General features: G+C 46.5%; 1 protein-coding gene across 1 annotated transcript in view; it reads right to left on the bottom strand.

Moving 5' to 3' along the window:
* Window positions 1–11,098, bottom strand: part of LOC146173995 (venom metalloproteinase BumaMPs1-like) — a 65,642-nt gene extending 54,544 nt beyond the window's left edge. Inside the window, exons 1-3 of the mRNA XM_084584967.1 lie at window positions 10,963–11,098; window positions 10,111–10,283; window positions 515–607 (exon numbers count right to left, since the gene is read on the bottom strand). Of these exons, the coding sequence (XP_084441093.1) occupies window positions 515–607; window positions 10,111–10,283; window positions 10,963–11,026 (330 nt within the window). The 5' untranslated portion in view covers window positions 11,027–11,098. The remainder of the gene's footprint in view (window positions 1–514; window positions 608–10,110; window positions 10,284–10,962) is intronic.
* Between the last annotated feature and the right edge of the window lie 6,963 nt (window positions 11,099–18,061).

The raw sequence follows: 18,061 nt of genomic DNA, 5'->3' as shown, positions 1-18,061 counted from the left end.
AGTCAGAACTACGCAAGGGGTAAGGGACTGTCTGTCGACTGAATGAAATTGGTGTTTATAAAGGAACTACTCCCTCTGCACGCATGCGGTGCGATAAGATGTGGCTGTGGCTATAATTGTCTATTGCGCCGGCGTCTTAGAACACTCCTTTTTTCGCTGGTGATGGTTAGAATCGTGCACGACAACGAAGTTTCATTCGACGACAACGCTTCGATAGGCTTCCCTCCAGCCGCTATAAAACGAATTGGCGCCAGTGTTTTAAATGGGGGACATTTGGCTTCTATGGAGGTTTCTTGCCTCTGGCTATGCGTCCAAAAAGGCTGTCCGTCCTTCCATGCAACGTACTGCAAATACAAACATTGTACGTCAAGTAACACTATATAGTAAGAAGCCATATGCGTAGGCGTTGCTTGAACTAGGCCAGTCATAGCTGGACAAAGACAGAAGTCTCTTTGCTTTTCGCTAGCTAGCTGTAGAAGGTCTTAACAACCGAAAAACGCGCAAATTCATTTACCACTTTCAGCGCACCATCCTCTTCAGACAAAAATACCGCAGCCAGTCTTTTACTGTCATGGTACAAATCTTCCTGCAAGGCTTCAACGTTATACTGCAAAAGAAAAAGCGAAAGCTTTTAACCCTAAATCCCTTGAGAGGAACTTGTTCTGAACAAACACATATTACAAAATCATATTGATGCTTTGCAGTCATGAGAGCTAATCTGTTTTGCTTGTTGATGAAAAAAACTCCGTTTTTTTTAAACACATTACATTATCTGAGATAAATATGTAACTGTGTAGAGATATTGGCACGTTGTGGTGACAAGGTCTAAACCAGCAACCACAGAGATTGGTGTGGCACTTAAGTTAGCTCTCCATTGTGCTGACTTGCGCCCTATAACTAAACAAATCGGCTACAGCGATAAAGGCAATCGAGCTCGGAGGTCGTTGATCTACGTAGGCTCGTGCATTCAGCAGTTTTGAATTTAAAGTCGACGCAGAAGCATCGAGACAAGCCAGTCAAGGAATTACTTTAAAATTGTGGAGCAATACGAATGCAGCTATTCTTGCCTGAAATCATTCCAGACTGATCTCGCGTATTTCACCCTACAAAGAAAGTGATTGAACGGTGTTTCGTTGCACGGAGCCCAAACAAACCAAAGAGAACAAGGCCGTTCCGCGAACTGCCGTCACAGTTATCAGGGCCCATTCGAGCGCTCGTTAAAAAAGAGTAAGGATTTCGAACGCTCGCCGTAATATCCAAGGTATATCGACGATGATGCTTACTGCGGCGTGCAGTTCAAAATATCGGATTAGCTGAGATATTCCTTGCTCATTGCTGAAACCGCTAAAACTACAGGTATCACTTCAGTTCAAGATTTTGGACTTCCGCCATTCTAGGAGCACTTGACTTATGCCGCCGTTGTCAACGGCTACTATACATCTTTACCGGACGTGCACTGTTGTTTAAGGGCCTTCGCCAGCAGCTGAGAAAAGCAATAAGGGGCCCTCTAGCCCACCGCTCAAGACCTAATTCGTAGGCGGTAACGTTCAAAAACAAATTTTATGGGTAGAACTGCAACGAAGGCTCTATAAATCCCGCCCGTCCCCGCCGTCAAAAAGTGGCTGCCGCCGAGGAAGTGACGCCTGTTTTCGTGTATTTCTACTGCAGACCTCATACGGGTGCCGTATAGTTCTATATATTTAGGGTTTTCGAAAAAGGTCCAAACTGGATGTTCAAACTTCGAGCAGTAATATGTCATTTCAATGGTTGTCTTTTAAAGCAGGCGTCCTTCAACTTAATATTCTGATCTTGATGGCAACAGGCCTCAGGACGCAGTGGCCACTAAGCATGAGGCCTCTACACCAGCCACTTCCTATCAAAAGAATGAAACATCAACCTCCTAAGAGACATGCGCCATCTTCTCTGGGCTTCCGACATCGTCCGTGAAGCTAGACTGCTGCATATGGCATCCTTGTACCTGCATTCGTTCGGGTAATCCCCATCGGCGAACCATTCTTCAGCTAAATATTTCAGTCTACATAGTGACCACCTCCGTAAAAACCAAAATAAACTTGCCAGCATTCCCTGGGGTCCAGCTATTTAAAGACAGACCTCTAGCCACAACAGCATCATAAACACAACATCAGCCAATCCTTGTGGATAGGCGCTCTTATTTTAGCTCTTCAGTAGGGTTAGTGCAGATTTTAATGCAATTCTGTCGAGAATTCAGGACTAAGCTTTTGATGGCATCTAGCCGACGACTTCTCAAAAAGTCCGTATAAGTTCCGAACAAACTGTGTATCATCAACAAAAACATTTTATGAAACAGCAATCTACATATCGTCTACGAAAATACACTCATATTTTAGTTGCTTGACCAAAGCGGCATGCAACAAAACATTGCTGCTCTAGGCATCAGCAATTGTTTCTCTATGTGAGCATTTTTGAGCATTATTTACGTGTAGTCCAACGCCACGCAACGATATATCACAAAGGCTGACATGGAGCTTCATAAGGCCAAAGTAAAGCCCGTGAACTCAGCCCTTCAAATACGAGAAATTCAAAATGCTAGGCCCTTTAGCGCGCGTAATAAGACTTCAGGCTCACAACATGAACGATTTCTGGGCGCGGCCTGCGCCGCTGAGACATGGTCGTGCCGTCAGGGATTGCTTCCTAATTAAGAAGTCCGATGCACAGAAGGACTTTTTTTATGGGCCGAAGTACCGCCGCAAGAGATTTTCACTCAGTGGGTGGCACTATATCGGCGTCTAAACTAAAAGTCTTCCGGCCTGTAGTCGGCGTCACGTCGTCACACGTTGTACCGCCGCACGTCCGTGTGGTGATGATCTTCGGTGCGCAGCCGAGCGAGTCGACGGGCTTGCTCTGCACGCTACAGGTGGGCGGCGACGTCTGGGTTGTCTTCTGCCACATGCGGCAGCATCGCGTCGAGCGTCGACGTGGGCTCCTTGTCGTACACACGCTTAAAAGTGGTCGCTCTGGTTGTCTCCTGGATGGCAGCGTTTTATGTGAAAGTCACGTGCGGCACGATGGAGTCCCAGGTCTTGTGTTTAGCGTCGACGTACATGGCAATCATGTCTGCGATCGTTTTGTTCAGGCGCACAGTAGGTCCACTGGTGTAGCGATAGCTTGTATGACTGTATTCTACCGTTGTCAACTCTGGCGTAAAGCAATTCCCCTATCCATGATAAGCACTTTTGGGGCGCAGTGTCGCAAGAGAATTTCTTCGACAAAACATTTGACGACTTCTTCCGCGGTACCATTAGATATTGCTCTTGCTTCGGTGTATCTATTAAGGCAGTCGGTGCGTACGATGATCTACTTGTTACAAAGATGTTGTTATAAAGATGGAAAGGGGCCGAGGAGATCCATCCCAATTTGCTAAACGAGCAGGGTTGGTGGCCGAATCGGGTTCAGTAGTCCCACTGGTGTGATCGGTGGCGTCTTGTGTCGTTGGCACTCACGACACTTACGTAGTGGGCAACGTAGTGGGCGCGGGCAGCAATACTTCTCCTGGATTCGATGCAACATGAGCGCAAACCCGAGATAGCTTCATATGGGCTCATTGTGCAACGTATGCCGAATTTCCAGCCGGAGCCTTTTGCACAACAGGAACCTGCGCGGTCTTATTGGGTGCAAAGCTCTTCACGAAGAGGCCATTGCTTAACCCGAACGATGATAAATTTCGCCTGAACACACCAGGAAGGGAAATGGCCTTTCCTTCTAAGTAATCGGCTAGATCTTTAAGCTCAGGGCCTCATCGCTGTTGTTCTGCGAAGCTGCTGCCACTTTCCGGTCCCAAAAAATGTCTTCGTCGTCTTCCTTCGCAGGCGCATCAACGGGAGCTCGTGACAAGCAGTCTGCATCATAGTGCTTGCGGCCTGATTTGTAGTCGACTGTGATGTCGAATTCTTGAAGTCGTAGGCCCCATCGGGCAAGTCGGCCAGAGAGGGCTTTCAAATTTGGCAACCAGCAGTGCGCATAGTAACTGCTTATACTACCTTGAATTTTCGTCCGTATATCTACATCCGGAACTTTGAAGTAGCCCAGATGATCATAAGGCACTCTTTCTCGGTCGTCAAATAGTTGGCTTCGGCTTTCGAGACGGACCTGCTAGTGTAGGCGATTACGTTATCCTGTCTGGCATTCCTCTGAATGAGAACGGCGCTAGGCCGAGACTTTTCGCCTCGGTACGTACCTCAGTCTCGATGTTCTCATCAAAGTGGCCTAGCACAGGATTGGACTGTAGGCGGCGCTTAAGTTCCTCAAAGACTTTCGCTTGCGGTACTTCCCATTGAAATGGCGCATCTGCTTTTGTAAGCTGCGTCAAAGGTTTGGCGAGCCTCGAAAAGTTTTTACGAGTCGTCGGTAACACGCGCACAATCCGCGGAATCGGCTCACAACTTTTTTGTCACCGGGCTGTGGAAACTGTTCGATCGCAACTGTTTTCTGTGGGTCGGGGCGACCTCCCTGCTTGCTGACTATATGACCCAGACACAACCGCACTTCGTAGACGAAGTGACCCTTCTCTGCTTTCAACGTTAAATCTGAGGACTTCATTGCCGCAAGTACTGTTCGAAGCCTTCTCAGATGGCCTTCAAAAATCGAAGAAAGGACAACATCGTCGTTTAAGTACACTAGACAAATTTGCAACTTCAAGGCAGCCAACATGGTATCCGTTAAACGCTGCAACGTCGTTGGAACATCGCTGGTTCAGAGCAGAGGTTGAATGACATTACCTTGAACTCGAAGAGGCCGTCTGACGTGATAAACGCTGTCTTCTCTCGGTTTCTTTTGTCGACCTCAGTTTGCCAGTAACCGCTCTTCAGGCTCATTGACGAGAAGTACTTAGCGTTACAAAGCCGGTCCAGTGTGTCGTCGATGCGGGGAAGCAAGTCGATATACTTCTTTGTTATGCTATTCAAGCGGCGGTAATCAACGCAGAAACTAAGTGTGCCGTCTTTCTTCTTCACCAAAACGACTGGTGGCGTCCAGGGGCTGTTCAATGGCTGGATCATGTCCCACGCAGCATTTCCTCAACTTGATTGCGTATAGCCTGGCTTTCTCGCGGCAATACACGGTACGGGCTTTGACGTAGCGGTCGAGCGTGTTCTTCCGGGATGATGCGATGCTTTGCCAAAGGAGTTCGCCGCTCCTTCGACGCTGAAGAAAAGCACTCGCTGCAGCTTTCAAGAACAGTGCGAATCCGGTCTCGTCTGTCGGAATCTTCGAGAAACAACTCGCCGCATTGCACGATAAAATGATACAGCGTGTCTCGGAACAGCAGGCATGAATAACAAACAACACATAATCGATACGCGCGGATGATTCACAGTGATAAAACCGCGTACCAGCGGCTATCTAAAAAGAACAAATAATTTAATTATTCGCGACAATATGGATTCAGAATAACAACCTAAAGAAATTTAATATACATTCCCTCAAGATAGCTGCGAATTCAAATCCGAAACTTACAACGACCCCCAGCGGCTACCCCAGCCGCCGAAAGCATTGTGGCGAGTATCAGTCCTCTGACAGTCGCAAGTAATAAAGAACAATAAACTGAGATCGCAAGGTGTCATATAACACAAGGAAATAAATATTCCGATCTTTAAAAAATGTAACATGACAATTTAATGATATTTATGTCCTGTGGAGAGGATGTGGAATGCTGTTGGGATATATAGAGGGATAAATACGTTTTTCTCGCTTTACCGCGGCTGATTGCCTACAGCGCCGCCCCCAACCCGTGATCGTACAGCCTAGCGAGTGTACGCCGACCATAGCGAGCCACGCTCTTGGGAAAAACGAACAATGCTTGCTGAGAACGCATATTTATTACGACATTAACAACGCAAGCTAGCACTAAAACTCGCTAATGAATCTAGGTCATCCGAGTCACTAGCAACGTTACAGGCGAATGTGTGGCCACGTCGGGGAGGGGTAAACTCCAAAGCAGGGCCGGACGAGCAGACAGAAGTCCCCACAGTATGCGCCTCTTCGCGTCGAGTTCCCGTTGCTGCAGCACCTGACATCCTCACATTCGTAGACAAAGCCTTCAGGGACGCTCGTCATGCAGCAATGCTGGCGCCATATCTCAATAGTCAATTTTAAGTACCGACGCTGGCGCCATCTCGTTATAGCTAGAGTGCCTACCACGGGGAAGAGCTGACTTTAACCACATCCGACAACCTTAAATTTCCACACGCCATCAAATATATGTAATAGAGATGGCTTCGAGAACTTGCACTTGAGGCAGAACCGGTAAGGAGATGTAGCACCAACGACGTGTTGCGCCGGCTTATGCGGTGCGCCGACAGTAGGGTGGTCTGCGCAGGGTAGCTGGCATGACCCTTCCACTTCCATGTCTGAAGGCCGGTAGTCAGCGGGGCCCAGACTACAATTGCGACCAGAAGTCCATAGAAGCTGTGCCTCTGTCAAAAGGAAGACACAGAAACCGCTAGTGTTCGCGGAGAGTGGACCACGTGTCCACGGGGCCCGCGAGAAAGACTCAACACTGTAGGCAAGCATTATTCGTTGTAGGCAAGCATTATTCGTTGTTGAGCACAAGGCGCCACGCTTGCACCTTCACGCCAGAGCAACAGCAGCCAGAGGGGGCTTCTGAGTGGTCTCACCAAACCTGCCCCGGATGGAATCGCCGAAAAGGATATAGGCAGCTCTGTCGCAGCAGGCGTCAGCGAGCCGATATGCAGAGGCCAGTAAACCTAAGTGGCTCTGCTGAACCTGCTAGCTGTTGGAACGCTGTCCGCATGCTTTTAACGTAAGTCTCTGGAGGCGGCCCTGGCATCCGTACGGACCTCGTGACTCCGTACAAAACTCACAAGCAAAATGTTTTATGCGACTGTACAAACATAGAAGTTAAAAGTTAATAAAGCCCTTTCTTGAATTTAATGAGACTGCTCCATTCGTACAAGACTACAAAAATAACAAGTGGGTAGCAATATGCTCCCGCTCTAAAGCACTATTCGCCTAGCGGTCGTCCATTCTTACATGCCGCATGTAGCTATAAAAGCCTTAGGCCTAGCAACCACCCATGTCAACGCTCGCCCTCAAAGCAAATATCGGGAAAATGGTAACGGCACAAAGCCACGAGGTTACATCAGGCCACCAACCCGCATGGTGTCTGAACGCTCAGTGGGTAGCTGCAATAGCAGCAAGCCCGTAGGGACACCCGTGCCCCCAGGGCAGCTACTACCGGAGTCGCAAAAGCGACAGCACAGAAAATATACGCAGAAAACCCCGAAGCACCCACGCAGCTTTCGTAGTCACTCGCTTCAAGCCGGCAACTCCGCGGGAACGAGGCCGCGCGCTCCCTCGGTCTGGACCACGTAGTTTCTAGACCGAAGAACATTCTCCAAAAATGCGCACATAATATGCTTCAATTTGAAACATGCTGCAGCGGAATTCACATTCCACACAAGAATGCATGCCGCAGGGCCTAGCAATCAAAGTCACTTTATGACTAGCATTTGTGATATGTGGACAACGAACGTCCCTTGAATCGAGCTAAGAGTCGCCCAGTGTTTCAACAGCATGCCCCACGTTGGGCTACAAGTTGTGGGGTTATAGTAGGGGATAAATACGCTTTCCCCGCTTAATCGCAGCTGCATGTCCAAACCAAAAACTCCAACCCGTGGTTGTGAGCACGAGCGAGAGTACGCCGATCAGGCGGGCCGTGTTCTTGGGAAAAGAGCAACATGTCCTGAAAATAAGCAGGCCTCTATTTCTGCAATAAAAATAATACCAGCTAGCAGAATAACTCTCAAATTAACGTAGGCCTTTCCGACTCGCCAGCAAGCTTATAGATGAATGTTCGTATAGGCTAGACCAGGGGATTAACGCAAAGGCCGGGCAGGATGAGCAGGTGGGAAACGTCCCTCAAGGCTTCGTCTCGCTAATGACTGCCAGGTCTCGCGAGCATGCCGGTACTAGCGCCGAGTTCGTGATGTAGAAGCCCCTCACTTCACGGCATGCATAGTGACGAAGCATTCGGCGGTGCTTGTGCTACCGCGATGCTGGCGCCATCTCTCGACCGTTAATATTAATCACCGACGCTGGTGCGATCTCGTTATAGCTAGAGTAACAGCCATGAGGGAAAGCCGGCTTTAATGGGAGCGGTGGAAGATCGCTCCCCACAATACGGAACGCCCACATACATTATAACCAAAATTAACTTCATGTGGAAATGTTTTCATGTGTTGCATGTGTTTTAAGACCTCCTCGAGCATACCTTTGGAAAGAAACTTCATAACTCAAGATACACGTTCATTTGAACCTTCTGAACAGAACCTCGTAAACATCATTGACAAGCTATTGAGAATTCTGTTGCGTGAGCATCCCTAATTGGCCATAATAAAATTTAAATGCAGTACTGCATCTAATTGAGGGTAACTTTCCCAGAAGCTGTTTATTTTGTGCAGAGAAAATTAAATGCCCACTGCAAAGCAATGCGATGTGCATTGCGTATATATACATTAAGTTAAATGAAGATTGAGGAGCTTTAAATCAGAAAGCTATAAACTATATCACTGTGTGCGAATTAGTCAATCAACCGATCATATAACTGCAGATCACAAAAAGGGCATGTGCCCTATTAATGAAATTCGCATATGACACAAACCAAGAGGCTTATCTTCTGAGTATGTGAGTTGAAAGGAGTTTATACAGTAAGAGCAGGTAAACCGAATAAAGCTCAGAGATAGAGAGCAAAAGCTGAATTTTTAACCTCTTACATTACACAGTGTTTTCATTTTTGAACAAAACCTTCAGCTGGCCAAGTCATAACTTCATAAATATTCCTCATGGTTTTACTTTGAAACCTGTTTATTATCATTGCAATGAAATTCCTATGCAACAAATAGGCTCTAAGAATATTATATCACACTTATAATTCAGAAAAATTCAATTAAAACTAGTAACTTGTTTCTTTTTGCTGACATTTAAATTAATATTAATTTACTGTGAAGTATTAGCAACATGTTGACTTAGTTAAAAGTGAAACATCACATCTATATTGATTTCGATTGACTGATATCAGTAGAACATGCTGTAACATGTAATAGGTTCAGCAACGTTTACTTCTTAATAAAACTTTATGCACTCTCGAAATACTCAGCCAGCAGAAGTAAGGACCACACTGTGCATTCTTTATTAAACGCACGACATCTAATGTTACGCCTTTCCTCTCGCGCTCTTTGATTCTTGTTTTCAACCTTCTGTGGAAAGTCAACAGTAGGCTCAAAATAATTACAATGCAATGTATTCCAAGGAATCTGCTTGAAAACGTTCAGCTAATCAAAGGTACTATTCATCTAAACGATAACTGTGCAAATGCAGCTGCGCTAAGCAGGAAAGGTAACCAGGTTCTTGCGTGGAACCGACTTTCACCGCTCAGTAAATAATACAATGAAATAAAATGCAATGCATATGGATGAGAGAGATTCGAAAAAACCCAGAGACCCTAGGGAAGCAGCGACCTGTTTCTCATCCGATGTAGATTATAGTATTAGTATCCAAAAGTTAATTTCAAAATGATAACTACAAAGAACTATCCCTGCCCAGCGACGAAATCGGTCATTCACTACATTCCTTTTATAAAATCCAGCATAACAATGAAGCGATACGACGACCTATGTATATGTAAGCGTCATCGAATAAATAAGAAAGGCTGCGGGAAGTAGCCATTGCCGAGCCCTAAACGTGTACCTTCAAGCTCTGAGAAAAATATTTTAGGGCTATAAAGAAATTTGTATTTGTACATATTTAAATTGTTAAATTGTTAAATCTTCTGCTTTTTCTAGTTGATCTAGTTTGAGCGCCGAGATGCATAGGCTAGATGCTAGATATGATCATTTCTATCTTATTGCAAGAAACAGCTGCATGTCAATCTTCGCTGCTATTGTGCTCCCAAGGAGCAAATCTCGAAGGCTTTCACATTTTTGCGTTATCTAAGTTACGTTTTAGTGTACCACTTTTTACAACAGCAGTACTGGTGCTAATATATTGTCTTGAATCAAATTGCAAACTTTGGTCGTATACAGGACCATATCTTTAAAAAGAGCCATCTCTTACGTATCTGTGCTGCGGAACTCCTTGGCGATACGTTCGCAAGAAAAATTCATCGTGGAGATCAGAACCCTGCTCCAGGTTTAGCGTCAAGTCATCGGTGATTTTCAGAACTCTAGGGCCTTCATCATCACGTCCTTTGAACAACTCTGGATACACAACAGCTTGATGCGTCGGTACTGTAAAATATCAGCAGCAAAAAAAAAAAAAGAAATTCAACAAAGAAACCTGAAAAACGCAGTGTTGGATAGAAATATTTTTTTATCTTCACAGACTAGCATTCGACGAAATTGCGGCCTTGGATGAAAGTCATCAAAGTGGAAGTTCACGTCAGATTTGTGTTTTCGAGAGACCTAAGATCCTACAAATCGCTTCATTCTGAGATTACTATAGCCTTCAAATTATTTTCTATTTTGAATCACTATTGCGCATAACCTAAGTAGGAAACAGTCATTTCGAGACAGGTTTGTGTGCTTTGAGTTGAACTCTGCACATATGCAGGTAAGCAACCCAATATTGACTTCTAGATATGTAGTTGAAATTTTCTTCTCTATAATTTATACAAATACGGCTCAAGTAATTGCAAATTGGCTTACGAATTTTATCCATCGGTATTGACATTCAGTACTTCATCGCAATCAAAATAGCTGGCTGATAGATGTGTGTACTAATATAAATATATAACCCAAGCTGTCTAATCCATTTCATTAAAGGGACATTCCTCTTTCTTCAATATCTCACTCGTCTGTAATCGCAGAGATACTTCTTAAAAAAAACTTTCTTGAGTGTATTTCGAGAGTCGCAACCGAATATCTACCACTGCACACTTCACAATTTGATATTTTCAATTATACTTACAGTTAGCACTCCCACATATTAGAAGAAGCGACGCAAAATATGCAACACACGGCGGTACACCCATCCCTGTATTTTCACGCGAATAACGTCGCCACCTATCGCAAGCCTAAACGATCTATATATTAGTTTCTGTAGAGCACCGGCAGCGATTTTAAGCGCGTAGAACAGAAGGTACGTCATTTTGCATTGATAAGAGCGAACCCAAGCATTAGTATTTCGAGCGAGCAGATAGACATACTAGATCTGATTATGTACCATGGTTGATATTTCTTTTCTGGAGGTTGTATATTCATCTCCACAAATTCGACATATAAAATAGCGCATACATTGATGTCACGGTTTGCTGCGCGTCCTGAAATAACGCGCTAAAGAGAAGCGGTAACCGTAATATAATTTATGCCAAACTTCGCGAGAAAGTCTGCAGCTGCGCTTCACTTTCTCATGCTTCAATGTCCGACAGAAGCATTTTGTGTTACCGGCACAGCCCAAAAATCAGGATTAGAATGAAGATGCTGACGCTTGCTTTGCTCTACTAACTGACTTGCGACCTTTCTCGCTTCAGGGAAATTTTCTTCTACACTGTGCTCTTCGCACTGGGCAGCAAAAACGACGTTTCTTGCTATTATGCTTACCTCCATGAATAAAAGATCTTTGCTCTCATTTCGATGTCCTGCTTAACGCTGTACTAAGCGCGTGTAGGCCAGATTTACATCATAAACCCAGTAGTATGACAAGTTTTATTAAAGAACAAACAGTCTCGCAAGCCTCTAATTAGAGTATGTACGTCTTCTATACAGAAATAGAGAGTTTTAGCTTGCCGTGATCCTCGATACGCTACGGTGATCCGCCACCGCGCGTTCCACTCCGCATGCCCAGACCCCCCTTGACGCCGATAGATGGCGCCACATACTGGATGTCGGCACACCGCCCACGCGCGGTAGAGAATCACGGTGGCGGATCACGGATCATGGTAAGCTAAATCTCCCTAATATTAGCTCCACGGTATAATTTTGCTTTCATTTGTTTGTCTTTATAAATATCGCAAGTGATAGCGGTCTGTTCAGAAAAAATGCTCACTTCTATGTGTTTCATGTTGGAGAACTTGATTGCCGGAAATCCCACAAAATGAATTCTTGTTAATTATCTCGTAAAATAACCCCTCGCCGAGCACTAGGAGGTGCTTATTGCTGCTAGGAGGTACTAAAGTTTCAGGAAAAACAAAACTTCTACTGTGCTTAGCGGCAGGCACGTACGGTGATTTCACAGTTTACCCTGCAAATGAAAACATGGGCAGCAGCATCAGCCAACGGAGTTTATGACTGAGGACCCAACCAACCCCACCATTAACCCATAACTCACGTAACGCAAATAAATGTTTTACACTACTTTGGGCTCGGAGTCCTAAAAAAATACGCGTACAGTTGCACGCATGAAGCTCTTCTACAGAATTAACGACAGTTTGACCGGCATAATAATTGCACCTATTATTAAGATGTGTGTGTGTGAAACTTTGTACAAGCCTAAGTGCCTACATCTAGTCGCGATGACTACAGATTTGAAAACTTCTTCAATGTCGTAAGTGTGTCAAAAATTAGCAATAAGTAAAGTAAGAACAACGCTAACTGTACTGTTAGATGATTTCAATACGAGGAAGTAGGCTGAAAAGCAGAAGTACCCTTCCTTGGCATAGATAGGCTCTGGAATTGTTAAGAGGACTTATTAGTACAGTTTACGGAACAAAAGAATTTCCATTCCTGAATGCCATCTGCAGAAGACATGAGAAATGCAAGCCGACTTGAAAAAGCCCCGAAAGGAGCGGCTCAACAAAATAAAGTGGGTTTCATATTCTCAATTACGTTGTCATTGCACACTATGCAAAGGTCACCGGAAACGAGGAACGCTCTGGCCGCAATGTATTATACACCAAATGTATTCTATATTTAGAGGTAGAACAGATGAATTATGAAGAGAATATATTATTACTGAACAGAAATTTCAGTGGTATTATTACTACTTTCGCAGCGGAAGTGGCCAGAACAATACAGGATTAACACTCTAGAGAGACATAGGTTTGCTTAGATGCAGTGGCGTGCACGCATTTCTCTTTCTGCTGCAATTACGTTCCTCCATGCTTTTTCAGAATGTCTTTATTGTTTATGCCACGCGCTTTTACCTATACTTCACACGTAAATACAGCCTCGAGGCACATTTTCTGCTCGCTGCCACACGAGACTGTTGCGCTGTGCTGTTTTGCGTGAGCCTCGATAGATGGCCCAACGCGTCTAATAGAAAATGCATCGTGCATTTTGTGTGTCCAATTTTGCATTCGTAATTTTCAAAACGCTCTCCTCTCCTGTGATAACCTGCACTCTATACAAGCTTTATTAGTTATATATAAATTTTGCCTCTTTTCTTAGTGCCCCTGTTGTGTTTTCCCTCACCGCCCTCCTGCGTACTTACGCTAGACAAGGGAAAGGGAAATACAAACGTGTTCTCACTCAGTGTGGTTTAATCGTTTCCGCGCTCAGTTGAGAAGCGGAAGGAATGTGCTTCGATTAATGGCTGTGGGACAGTCTTTCTTCTCTCAAATGACACTGTGCGCGGGCTTGCTTATTGAAGACTGCCTCTTTACTCACAGCTCCTCACCCAAGAACTGCTTTCCGACAAAAATTATCCAAAGCGATGAAAGATCTTAATAACAGAGCTAGATACGTGAAAACCTTCAACCCGATACACAGAACAAAACTGGTAGAGGTAGTAAAGGAGCGTCAATGAGCGACAGCAGGGATTGTGATTTGTAAAGCATTTAGCAGGCTTTAAAAAACGGAGGTATCCGAAAAGCGGTCAAGAGAATTAAGGCCTAGGCGAACATTAAATTTCTGCCCTAAAATACAAGATGGGCACTGTGACTGCTAACGCCGTGAAAATGTTCGAAGTAAGCTGGGTGGGGTTGTATCGTGGTCTATTTATTCGCCTCATTAGTCGCTACTCTAATAAGAGCGGCTATAGCGCTTAGAAATCAAACGTCCCGTCACTAACGAAAAACAAAAATGCTTTGCAATGAATTAAAAGTGAAAATCAGCAGGAAAATTTGGTAACATCGATGGCAGCGAGGGTTTATAAAAAAAACCTGCTTTGTATACACAACTTCATATTTCACCAAAAGGGCTCGTCAAGAACATAAAAGCTACACACTGACTAGCCTGCGTTTCTTTCTACACAAATATATTTACTAAAAGGATAGCTAATACAATCGGAAAAAACTTAGAATTCATCAGTTAAAGGGTCAGGCGAGTTTTCACATAGGCTGCACAACCGCAGATTATATTCCCAATATTAGCCAGGCAGGGGAATAGTAAAAGGTTTCTATTGTAGCCAGCTACTGTACATAGCTTTCATATTGCCACCCTCCCATCTTTAATGGCGACGACCACCCAGACGTTGACGACTGGCTGGACGAATACGAGCGATGCAGCAGGAACAATCACTGGGACGCGACCATCATGCTGGCCAATCTAATTTTCTATTTGGCGGGAACTGCTCGCACGTGGTTCTAAAATCACGAGCACCAGCTGGTGACCTGGGAAATTTGCAAGCAAGAGCTTCACGACTTGTTCGGGAAGCCCATTGGACGGGCCCTCGAAGCTAAAACCAAACTTTCCTCTCGCGCCCAATCTACCACGGAGTCCTACCTTGCCTACATACAAGACGTGCTCGCGTTCGCAAGGCGAACAGCTCCATGCTGGAAAGTGAAAAGGTAGGGCACATCCTAAAGGGCATCGCAGATGACGCGTTCAACATACCCTTCTGCATGGATTGCTCTACAGCCGAGTCGGTGCTTCAAGTTTGCCGAAGATTCGAGCAGGCTAAACAACGACGCCTGGTACATCGCTTTGAGCGCCTTCCGAACACGGCAGCTACATCATCCTGCGATGATCTGGCTCATCTGCAACAGCCTTCTCAGTCCAGTACCATGACTCGGATCGTCAGGCGAAAACTCGAGGCCTTAGCTCCTGCACCACTCCCATCTCCACTGCCCGACACCGTGGCCATGATACAGGCTATTGTCCGCCAGGAACTTGCCAACGTCGGTCTTTCCTCCAACCCCGTACCACCCTCGTCACCATCGCATCCTGTTCCTGTAGTGGCTGCTGCAACCACTAGCCAAGCTCCCCCACGTCGCTACGTTAGTCGCAATCCTGCAGAATGGCGCACCTCAGGTGACAGGCCAATTTGTTTTATTTGCTGTCGAGCTGGCCACACTTCACGATATTGCCGCACTCGTACCTTCCCCACCCCTCGTCCTTATTACAACGCAGACCGTCCGTACTACTACGGACCTCGACGCTTCCCTGCCCAACCTGAACAACTCCGCCCCGCATATGATGGACCTGGACAATTCCCTTCTCACCCAGATGAACCTCACACCGAAGCCGTCTCAAGGGTCCGTCACTCCAGCCGATCTCCATCTCCACGGTCTCGTCGATCCCGTTCACCGGTGCCTCCTCGCAACTCCTCCCCATCATACGCCGGTACCTACTCGGGAAACTAGCGAGTGCAGCGCCCGGGAGTGACGCTGCATTACCGACCCGGACTGTCAACTCGGAACTAACCCTCGCATCCAGACGTAACCTCATTGACATTTTTGTGGACGGAGTCTCAGTTTCTGCTCTTATTGACACTGGCGCTCACATTTCCGTCCTCAGTGCCTCGCTCCGTCAGCGCCGCAACAAAGTCCTCACACCCGTTCCCTCATCTACCGTTCGTGTTGTTGATGGCAACACAGCTACTGTGGTTGGTATGTGTACTGAGAGAATTACCATTGCCGACCGCCATATCCCTGTGCTATTTACAGTCCTCACCAGTTGCCCTCCCGACGTTATATTAGGACTCGACTTTTTAACTGCACATTCCGCGCTCATTGACTGTTCGTCTGGACTGCTTCATCTGGACCTGCCACTCTGTCCTGACAAACAGGCCTCTTCAACGCTCCGTCTCCGCTCCTCTACATTTACTCGTCTGCCACCAGAAGCTGCAGTGTATGTGCTCATGTCGCCTTTCCCCTCCGTTCCTGATGGCGACTACGTTGTTTGCCCCATAACCGACCGCTCTCCCTCATAACAGCGTGCACGTAGAAAATAACAACGCTTATATTCCAGTCTTGAACTTCGGCCTTTTTGTGCACGTTCTTCCAGAGGGCATTACTCTCGCCTAACTGATCCCACTGTCTGACGTCACAGTTGCTGCTCCTTTACCTGACTCTACTGCTAAAGTGTCGACACGACCTGCATCGTCCCCACCTCCGGAGGCCCGCATATCAGGAATGGTTGCACCTAACTTGCGCCCTGACCGAGCTACAGCACTTACGAGTCTTCTGACTTCACACAGCGATATTTTCGATTTTGGTGACCACCCCTTAGGACAAACGTCCCTCGGTATACGTCGTATTGATACCGGAGACGCCCGGCCAATTAACAGAAGACCTTATCGAGTCGCCATTTCTGAACAACGCGCCATACAAGGTGAAGTGGACAAGATGTTAGAGAAAAACATTATAAAGCCTTTGAACAGTCCCTGGGTGTCGCCTGTCATGCTTGTTAAAAAGGACAATACCTGGAGATTCTGCGTTGATTACCGACACCTCAACAAAATTACAAAGAAAGACGTTTACCCGCTTCCCAGGATAGATGATGCCCTCGACTGCTTGCACGGTGCCAGCTATTTCTCTTCCATTGATCTTCGTTCCGGTTATTGGCAGATCGCAGTCGACGAACGAGACCGAGAGCAGACCGCCTTCGTCACTCCTGATGGCCTGTATCAATTCAGGGTGATGCCTTTTGGCTTGTGTAATGCGCCCGCAACATTCGAGCGCATGTTGGATCCTCTCCTGCGCGGCTTGAAATGGACGATGTGCTTGTGCTATCTCGATGACGTCATTGTATTTTCTTCTTCATTCGAGAGCCATCTCCATCGCCTTGATACCATTCTTGGCATCTTCCGAAGAGCTGGCCTTCAACTGAACTCGAAGAAATGTATCTTCGGCCGACGTGAACTCAAGGTGTTCGGTCACGTGGTCGACGACCGTGGCGTCCAACCCGATCCAGACAAAATACGTGCTGTACGTGCATTTCCTACACCCCATTGTACCAGTGACGTGCGTAGTTTTCTTGGGCTTTGCTCCTATTTCCGGCGGTTTGTGCCCAACGTTGCGGAGACGGCTCGTCCACTCATCAATTTTTTGAAGAACGACGCTCCATTTTGTTGGCACCAAGAACAATTCGACGCCTTTTCTGCGCTCATTGCAACCCTCACCAACCCGCCCGTCCTGGCACACTTCAATCCTTCGGCACCAACAGAGGTACGCACCGACGCCAGTGGTCACGGTATTGGTGCCATACTCGCCCAACAGCAAATAGGTCGCACTCGCGTTAATGCTTATGCCAGTCGTCTCCTTTCAGCGGCTGAGCAGAATTATTCGATCACAGAACGTGCGTGTTAAGCCCTCGTGTGGGCCATTACAAAATTTCGCCCTTACTTGTTTGGCCACCCGTTCTCCGTCACCACCGACCACCACGCCTTATGTTGGCTTTCTACGCTAAAGGACCCTACTGGTCGCCTGGGCCGTTAGGCCCTCCGACTTCAGGAATACACTTTTTCTGTCGTCCACAAGTCTGGCCGGCTGCACGCTGACGCAGATTGCCTGTCCAGCAACCCGGTAGATCCGCCACCTGCGAGCGAGTGCGATGATGACACATATGTGTTGACCGTCTCGGATCTTTCAAGCATTCGCCATGAGCAGCGCTTAGATCCCAAGCTTAGCAGCATTATTAATCGCCTCAGCACTGATCACCTTGATGCTACTCATGCTCTGTTTGTGCTCCACAACGACACCTTATACCGACGAAATATGCGACCAGATGGCGGCGAGCTTGTGCCCGTAGTCCCCGAACACCTGCGTACCACCGTTCTTCAACACCTGCATGACGCACCCACAGCGAGTCATCTTGGCGTGTCTCGTACATACGATAGCGTCCGCCGCCGCTTCTTTTGGCCAGGCCTCTATTGCTCTGTTCGTCGTTACGTGGCTTCTTGTGACCGG

Source organism: Amblyomma maculatum, chromosome 11, assembly GCF_055883805.1.
Source record: "Amblyomma maculatum isolate TAMU_Amacu chromosome 11, ASM5588380v1, whole genome shotgun sequence".
NCBI lineage: Eukaryota > Metazoa > Arthropoda > Arachnida > Ixodida > Ixodidae > Amblyomma > Amblyomma maculatum.
The sequence above is the reverse complement of the archived record's forward strand: the minus strand, read 5'-3'. Positions and strand labels throughout refer to the sequence as shown.